Genomic DNA, 9,418 nt, shown 5'->3' on the forward strand with positions numbered 1-9,418 from the left:
ATCTTCCTATGTGAGCACTGATAGCAGCTACCACTCCTGGTGCTGATGCTGATAAGCTGAATTATCTGCCGTCCTGCTAAATAAAATATTAACCTCTATTGATTGCTATATAATTAATCAAAACTCAAGGCAGTCATTAACTAATGAAGCCCGAGACAACCTATCCTAAACTACCACTGATATACAGATTACTACCAAATTCATCGACCTAGCAACCTAGCAACCAAGTCACACGGTACTCAATAATTTACAACCTTTTAGCAGGGCGGTATCCTAGCTGGCTAAAGCCTCTCAGCCCTCCCCCCTAAGAAATAGACTATTCTGCATCCAATCTCCCCCCTCCCCAATCAGCACTATACAGGAGTTACTGGATGCCCCTTAGAGCTTCGGTTCTTTCTGGTTCCACATCTGCAGGGAAAGGAGGGAGAACTGCAGCATGCTTCACTGCAGGTTGTTATTATAGGCCAGCCACTAGGGGCGCTCGCTCCAGTCTCCAGTCTCTCACCGGCTGTGAGTTCCGCTCCTCGGTCGTTCAAGGCCCCCCTGCTCATCCAGTTCTTATAATTCAGCATAGGGGTCCACTTTCCATCATCGATCTCCGCTCCTCCTGCCAGGCTTCCCCACAGCAGCACCGCCATGGTTTGTATCGCTTGGCAACAGCCGATGTTGCAGCAATCCGGCGGTAGCCGCCGTGAGCCCACGGCTGCCCGCGGCTGCATTGTCCCGATTTTCAGCTGGTTGGGGGGGCTCAGAGGAAGGGGGAAACTCTCCCCCGGCTTGCCCACTGTTGTCCACGGGCCTACCGCTGTCACTACCACTGCTGCTGCTGCGCGCTTGGTTGGCACTGGTGAGTCTCCACTCCAACTACAGCCCCAAGATGGCCACTGTGCCATCGGAGCTAGGGCTGCACAATCGCTCCTCTGGCACCGACAGACGGCTTATGCCTGACGGGAGGGGGGAGGTGAGTGATGGAGCCCTCATTGAGTAGGCTGGCCTGGAACACCATATTAAGCCGGGACCGTACCAGAGAAGGTAGCACAATAAAGGGCAATTTCTCCCCCCACACCCTGTGTCAGTTACCGGGCACTTCTTTTAGACTTGAGGTGGTGCACAAACATTGTGAGGTAATAGGCAGATGTGATGTAACGTTAATTGCTTATCTCACTGTAGCATGATCCAGAAAGTTCATCTGCTGTTTTTTTCCCCCCCAGACGTATGTCGCCAATATCCTGATAGCAGTGAATCCTTACTTTGACATACCTAAACTTTATTCTTCAGATGCTATTAAAAAATACCAAGGTCGGTCACTTGGGACATTGCCACCTCATGTCTATGCTATTGGTAAGTACTATGTTGCTGATATCTGCCAACTGGAAAAACTGTGTATTTGGTTATCTGCGTTTTCGTATTAGAAATTCAGTTTCATAAAGGAGGATGCCTTTCCTAAACACAGGTGAAATAAGTAGAATAAAACTTCATTATCATGGGTAATAGAGGTAACTGCTTAAACAGATGTGCAGGATACGTAATTAGTACTCTGCTTGACCCAGAGGAGTTCAGTGACCAAACCCCCACTCCATTGAGAACACCTTAGCAGCTGCCTCCAAGAACTCCTCTCCGACCATCACGCCACTGATGTGATGGGCAACAAAGGCAAGGAAATTTGGAAGGGAACCGGCTCGCAGACCGAGATCCTGACGCATGGATCCTTGGGTCCCAAAGAGGAGGAGTAGACTACAACCAATACTACGAAAGGGACTGCACTGCCAGAATGGGGTGTGAGGCCAAAGGATGCTTGACAGAGCCAGGTGCGCTGGGACAGGCTTGACTGGTTGCTGACCATGGGGCCCCAGGTGTGGAGAAACTGGCCCGACCTGGACTGGAGACAGACCTTGAGAGCATTCCATGATGACCCTGCGCGGCTGCAGGTGGTTGGAGCAATGATGAAGGAGCTGGGGCTCGAGAGGGTCCTGATGGAATTCCAAGGGGAGCTAGAAGAGCTACATCAAGATACCCAGGTGATCCTGGAAGAACTCCCGGAGGCCATCTGGGAGATTCTGCAGCAGAAGCTGCAAGACCAAGAAGGGGAAACCCCATCAGGACCCATCCCCAAGGAGAGGGCCTCTGACCAGGCACCAGTCCAGACACTGCTGCCTCACCCTGCACCCCCACAGGGACCAGTACCAGGCCATGAGCAGCCACGAGACGTGCTAGAAGCGACTTTCGATGGGACCCCGGAGACGTTGGCATTCTTCGTGCTACAGGTGCAGAATTTCCTAAGGGAATGGGGTCACACCTTCGCCTTGGATGAGCATCATGTGGACTACGTGGGGTCTCAACTGTAGGATTGGGCAGCATACTGGTTCATGGGGCTGTACATGCTGGGGGTCTGAAACGCTGTGACAAGGATGCCTTCATGCGGGCCTTTTGTAGGCAGCATGAGGACCCCCTGGAGTTGGAATGGGCAAGAACCAGGCTCCGGGGCCTGAAACGGGAGCCACTCAGTTCATTTCTTGGACGAGTTCAAGACGTACGCTGCAAAATTCCAGTGATGGCCTGGAGAAGTGCTGATTGAATTTTACCACACTGGGTTTAATCACACCATACTTGACAAGGCCCTAACCCAAAACAATCTGCTGACGCTAAATGGCTGGATTCAAGTGGCGTGCAAGGTGGAGAACCGATGCAATCTACTGTGGATGTATCACCCAAAGACCCCCGCCAAGGGCCCCAGCAAGTCCCGAACCCTGCAGGCACGAGCTCCAGGATCCAGGAGTGTCCGAGAGCAGAGGATTCACTGGTTTTTGTGCTTAAGATGTGGGGCCCTGGGCCACTTTGCCGCTGCCGGTCCACATGAAAAGTGTCCTGGGGGAGCGAAGAAAAAGGCCACAAGGACAAGCAGAGCAAGCCTGTGGGTCGCTGCCCCAAACCAACCAAGGCCCTCCAGTTGGGGGAGAGGGGAGAGCTCAAAGGCACTTCATCCAGTGAGGAGGAACCACCACAGCTGGTGGGAAAAGGCCAGGACCCACTGTGAAGGGTGCTGAACGGCAGGTCTGAAAGTCTCTGGCACCAGAATCAGTGAGAACCTCCTCCCACCTTTTTTATCTGACTGTTACGGTGGTAAACCCCATGGTAGGGACCCACATTAGAGTACGAGCCCTCATTGATTCTGGGTGTACCTAGGACTTGATTAGCCCAGCTTTGGTGATGGACTTGGGAGCCAAAGTGCACAAGCTAGAGGAGCCACTAGTGTTCTCCCAGATGGACAGTACCTTGATGAAAGGGGAGGTCTGTCGATACCACAGAGTTCACTTGCCAGTGGGGGTGACCTTCCATTGGGAACTGTGTTCATTCATAGTAAACCCCTCAGCTGAATTCCCAATGGTCCTGGGGAGTCCGTGGCTCCAGGCAATTCAATGGAGTGTTGGGACCCTGAGCTTCCTGGATCCCTGATGCAAGGAGCACACCTGGAACCCAGAATGGGGGGAAGTGCCCCAGCCCATGGCTGAGTGTGTGTGCATCGCACAGGAAGAACTGAACCTCAATCCCCCCAAGTACAGACTTGGCCAGGGACTTTGAAGAGGAAGAGGCGGATGAACTGCCCCCTCACCACAAGACTGACTGCGTGACCGAGATATTGCCAGGACACAAAATGCCTAAGGGAAAACTATATTCCTTTAGTTCTGATACAGAAGTCTTAGCTTGAAACATCTTTATTTCTCAATAAACAAATCACTGCCAGAGTGTGTTGTTGAGAGTAACTTTGTTCAAGAGTCTGACACTGGCTCCCAGTCCCAACAGCTTGAGTTAGGCTGATGGGGATGGAGGCAACTGAGGATAATATTACCTGACAGCACTGGCTGTTAGAAGTCCACCAGTGTCTTGAAGCATCAAGCTGACTGGCTGGAGCAGTGGGGTGGGAGTGGGGTGCATACATGTTTGAAGATTCAGGTGAAGATTCAGGCTAAAGCTGAGGAACTTGCCATCTGGATGATGCTGTTAATTGAGCATCTTAGAAAATCAAGTGCTCGATAACCAAGCTTTTAGTGCAATAGTTTTCTGAAGTGATAAGCCCCGCAATATTGCTATGACACTGTCTGCAGTTTACTAACACTTTTCTAAAAGCAATACTTCAAAAGCTAAGCATTCAGTCGCTCTTCTGTTCTAGCAGTCCTTGCCAGTGCATTGTCAGAACTCTTTCTGCTGTTTCCTGCCCATCATGGGGTTGTTTATTTTATTGTACGTTTATTTCTTTAGGCAGTAAATACATGTTTCTGAGTAATTTAAAAGAAATCATTTTTGTTTCATTACTTAAAATGATGGTTATGCAAGAATATTACCTAATGTTTTAAAAGCTAATGAAAACATTGATCTGTGTTATGCTCCTCCAAATCCATTTTAATGGCTTGTTACTTGTTTACCTCAGCTGATAAAGCATTTCGTGACATGAAAGTGCTCAAGATGAGTCAGTCAATCATTGTGTCTGGAGAGTCGGGAGCAGGCAAGACGGAAAACACTAAATTTGTTTTACGGTTTGTATCTTCGCGTCAAAAATATTTCCGCTGAATAGAATATAGTGATTATTTAATCTCTTTTCAAACTCTTGAATCTCATAATGGGTACAATTCAAATTCCATTAAAAAATTGATGAAATGTAACCTGTATGGCAGTTCAAAGAAAAGGTTGTGAATAGGCTTTGGTGTGCATATGGAGCTCTGTAAGCCAGGGACTTCCTGAGGAATTCTTTGTTGGGGAAGTATCCCAAACATTTACTGGCTTCTCTCATTGTATAAGCACATGTTTCATATATTGCAGTTTCCTCCAGAAAGAAGGTAAATGGTTTCACCCCAACTTACCTTCACAGCATTTATTTGAGATTGGTTGGCCTGAGAAATAAAGACTGCCCAAGGACACCAGTGATGGATGACTGGAGACTTTAACACAAGCTTCTGTAGTCTATGAACAGGATTCTAGTTCCTAAATGGCTGTCTGTGTAAGAACTAAAGTCAACTAAATTCCTGTATTTGAGATTCGATTTTGAGGAGAACACTGTTTTAAATTCTGTCACATCTGAGTCGTTATATAAAGCCTCCGATATGGCCTTAGACCATGTCAGTAGCTTGGAAGCCACATATGACTCTTCAACATACCAAGTGTGGCTGTTCTGAGCACTGTTTCCCAATGTGGCACCTGTACCATGTTTCAGCAAAGTGGACAAGTCCTTTTTCCAGCAGGGCTTGTTGTTGACAGGTTGTTTGCACCTTGAAACAGAGGCTGCTGGAGGGGCTGAAGGATGGGTAAGCTGCAAGTCTCCCTGAGCTGCAAGGGCTGTGCTAGAAATGGAACCCCACTGCTGGAAGGAGAGCAAACTGGCTCCAGAGAAGAGAGTAAAACTATCATCAACACCAAAGCCACCCAAGAAGCAAACAAGCTGGCCACAATGGAGATATGATGTACTCCACTGTGCTCATGGCCAGCTTACTCTCCTCCAGGCTTTTCTCCCCCTTTCAGGTTTCTCACCTTTCTCACTTTCTAGCCTCAGCTGCTTTGCCTCATGTGGAGGGTAGAGCAGGAAGACAAAGAAGGAAGCCCCTCTCCTCACTTCAGATACACGAGGGCTGGCTAAGGTTCAGCAAGCCTTTTAATTACTTGAGTACCTTCAGAAGGTACTCAAGTAATTAAAAGGCTTATTGTTAAATATTTAATATAAACAGTTACATTGTATATTATTGTATATGAGTGGGTTTCCCCACACATGTTATTTTGTCAGCAATGTGTCGTTACTGTGTTGGTTTTCGTTTTCTTCACGTGTTTTGCTCCCTCTAGTGGTCACTTCAATCTTTTTAGCTGTTTCTCCAGATTTTTAATGCATTACTTTTTTTTAAGTACCCAAGGGTACACTTTTATTGTTTTCCATTATACACTACAAACATATATAGAAACCAACAACATAAAACTACCACTAAAAACATAAAACATATATCAGGAGGCATATTCCATCTTCTAACCTTCAATTATCTAATTATTACATTTCAGATCTCATTATCCATTTTGCTAGCTTATCGTATCTGCGTACTCAAATTCCATCAGGTTGTTACGCTTATATTATACCAGTCATAAAATCTCTTCCAAGTTTTTTGAAAAGTCCGTTCCGTTCCAGCTCTCATTTCCAACGGCAATTTATCATTCTCAGCCATTTCAAACAGCTTATTCACATATTCTTGTTTCGTTGGAGTCTCCATTGTTTTCCAATATTTATCATATAAGATCCTTGCAGCTGTTAACAAATAAACAATCAAATACCTATCTGCTTTATCAAAATCTTTCGGAAATATATTCAATAGCAATATCTCTGGAGTAAATGGGACCTTAGTTCTTATAATTTTTTGCATTATTTCATGTACCCATCTCCAAAACTTTTTTGTAACATCACATAGCCACCACATATGATAGAATGAACCAGTCTTATTCTTACATTTCCAACATTTTTCTGAGCTAGTAGCGTTTTGTTTCGCTAATCTATCTGGTGTAATATACCATCTATAAAACATCTTATACCTATTCTCTTTATATGAGACAGCATTAGTCAGTTTAATGTTTTTCAACCAAATCTGCTCCCACTCCTCAAAGTTAATATTACGCCCAATATTCTGGGCCCATGCAATCATGCAAAAAGAAAAAGGGAAAACAAAAAAACCATGCATTATTTTTTGTTAATTTTTAACAACCTGTTCCTCATCTTTTGTATTTTAAAGTGCTCTTTAAAAACGTAGAGAAATAGCAAAGAAAGATCAAATGACCACTAGAGGGAGCAAAGCAGGTGCAGAAAAGAAAAGATACCAATGCTGTATGGGCACACAATGGACAGAACTAACACACATGGAAATACGCAGTGTTTGGTTAGTGAACAGAGCATGCAGTAGCCATATGGAGTTTTTTGGTCACTGGTAATTGTGAATGTATGGAGCTGTGGTGGCTCAGGTGGTTAAGATGCTGAACTGCAGGCTGGAAGGTTGGTAGTTCAGCAGTTTGAGAGCCGAGTGCCGCATGATGGAGTGAGCTCCCGTCCCTGGTTCCAGCTCCTGCCAACCTAGCAGTTTGAAAGCAAGAAATTGGTACCGCTTCGGTGGGAAGGTAACGCGTTCCATGCGCCTTGGCATTTAGTCATGCCGGCCACATGACCACGGAAACGTCTTTGGACAGTGCAGGCTCTTCGGCTTGGAAACGGAGATGAGCACCACAACCCTAGAGTCAGATTCAACTGCCTTTCGAGCAAGGGAAACCTTTACCTTTACCTAATTGTGAATGTGGCACTTTGTGAGCCACGGGGTGAGTACCACTGCCTTAGACTACCACTGTCTTAGACTATCTGACCTTTTTACCTTTCTAAATGTGCATACAGATATGTACTTTATTTAGAAGATTTCTTTCTCACGTCTCCAGTGTACATGTTTGAAGGTGCTTACAAAATAAAACATGATAAAACAAAGCAGCATAAAAATTGCTAATTTTTAACAAACTGTTCACCATGTACTTGTATGTGCATGCAAACACTCTTGCTCCTTGTATTGCATACACAAAATTATTGTGTTGAAATGCCTTCCATTTTAAGCAAAGCAGTGTCTAGGAAAAGGAGTAGCTGTAAAATATAACAGGCTGTATATATTTTTTACAGGTATTTGACTGAATCCTATGGTAGCGGGCAGGATATTGATGACAGAATTGTAGAAGGTACTGTGTTGTACTAAGCAAATAAAAAGACTTTCCGTATAAATGTTGGATCACTTGATATATGGGACTTTATATTTTATACTCCTTTTTAAAAAAAATTATGAGGTAGATGGAAGTCATGGGAATAGACATGAAGAATTTGTTTCATGCAAATGCTATGGAAATAAAACCTTTGTAAAGTTAACCGCTGAGTACCAGTGTCAGGATGCAACATCAGGTGAAGGCCTCAGTTTCTTCCTGTTGTTGGCACTCCAGAGTTACTGGTTAGCCACTGTGTGAGGCAAGATGCTGGACTAGGTAGGCCACTACTCTGATCTATCAGGGCTGTTCTTATGTCTTATGAAATGTTTTCTTTTTTAGTCAGATGTTGCAGTCAAATAATTACCAGTACTGCTTTTTTAGACTCTTCCTGATTTCTAACATTTGACCTCAGCAGTGTCATGGTGTGTAAGAACAGACCAGTGATCTGAAATCACTGTGTTCAGCTGAAATGTCCCCTACTCTCAAAAAGAACAGGGTTATTAATATATTTGCTCATTTTTTTCTTATCTGTGTTCAAGACTCCCCCCCCCCTTTGCTGTCTAGAATTGAACTTACAGTTTCCTTTTCTTTTTTCTTCAATAGCCAATCCACTTTTAGAAGCTTTTGGAAATGCAAAGACTGTTCGTAACAACAATAGTAGTCGCTTTGGAAAATTCGTTGAAATTCATTTCAATGAAAAGGTATTGTTAATTTGTTATGTAATAGTCATATTGGTGTGTGTTGTGAATTTATTTAGGTAATCCTTTTTTTGTACGATGAAGATTTGTTCTTTATGCTGAGCTTTCTGTACCGATCACAGTGTCAGTCAAATTGTTATCATTGGGATTATCATTGTTAGCTGTCTCGGAAATTTATTTAGGCTGAAAGGCAGGATATGTTAAATGAAATAATTAATGACAAGTTTTTCAATGACACTGCTTGGCTGTCTGTCTTCTGTGTTTGAATAGTGGTAACTTTGCATTTATAGGAGGCAGAAATTGACCTACATAGTCAAATGCTGTTCTAGAAATGACTGCGTAGACGTTAGTTAATCAATTGAACACTGTAGGACCTACAGTCCTTCACCTCCACTGTATATTCACCAGGGATGGGATCTAGGTCAAACCTGAATAGCCTAGTGGTTTTCCCAACTTTCTTCAGTTGGAATGCAATGAGTTGCTCATGATCTGAGCCACAGTCAGCTCCAGGTCTTGTTTTTAGTGACTGTATAGAGCTTCTCCATCTTTGGCTGCAAATGATATAATCAATCAGTGATTTCGGTGTTGCACATCTGGTGATGTCCATGTGTAGAGTAACTTCTTAGGTTGTTGGAAGAGGGTGTTTGTGTATTTTCTTGACAAAACTCTGTTAGCCTTTGCCCGGCTTCATTTTGTTCTCCGAGGCCAAACTTGTCAATTATTCCGGTTACCTTTTGACATCCTATGTTTGCATTCCAGTCCCCTATGATGATAAGGACATCTTTTTTGATGTTAGTTCTAGGAGGCGTTGTAGGTCTTCATAGAACCGGTCCATTTCAGCCTCGTCTGCCTCAGTGGTTGGAGCATAGACTTGGATTACTGTGATGCTTTGGATTCGGACCGAGATCATTCTGTCATTTTTGAGATTGTATCCCATTACTGCCTTTCTCACTCTCTTGTTGACTATA

General features: G+C 44.4%; 1 protein-coding gene across 1 annotated transcript in view; it reads left to right on the top strand.

The window, feature by feature from the left end:
- The window catches only part of LOC107122103 (unconventional myosin-VI-like), a 98,621-nt gene extending 89,905 nt beyond the window's left edge, over window positions 1-8,716 (top strand). The window contains exons 5-9 of the mRNA XM_015425134.1: window positions 1,212-1,341; window positions 4,427-4,532; window positions 7,676-7,731; window positions 8,356-8,453; window positions 8,633-8,716. Of these exons, the coding sequence (XP_015280620.1) occupies window positions 1,212-1,341; window positions 4,427-4,532; window positions 7,676-7,731; window positions 8,356-8,453; window positions 8,633-8,716 (474 nt within the window). The remainder of the gene's footprint in view (window positions 1-1,211; window positions 1,342-4,426; window positions 4,533-7,675; window positions 7,732-8,355; window positions 8,454-8,632) is intronic.
- Window positions 8,717-9,418: the final 702 nt, after the last annotated feature.

Source organism: Gekko japonicus, unplaced genomic scaffold, assembly GCF_001447785.1.
Source record: "Gekko japonicus isolate JY-2015 unplaced genomic scaffold, Gekko_japonicus_V1.1 scaffold3765, whole genome shotgun sequence".
In the NCBI taxonomy this organism is placed as follows: domain Eukaryota; kingdom Metazoa; phylum Chordata; class Lepidosauria; order Squamata; family Gekkonidae; genus Gekko; species Gekko japonicus.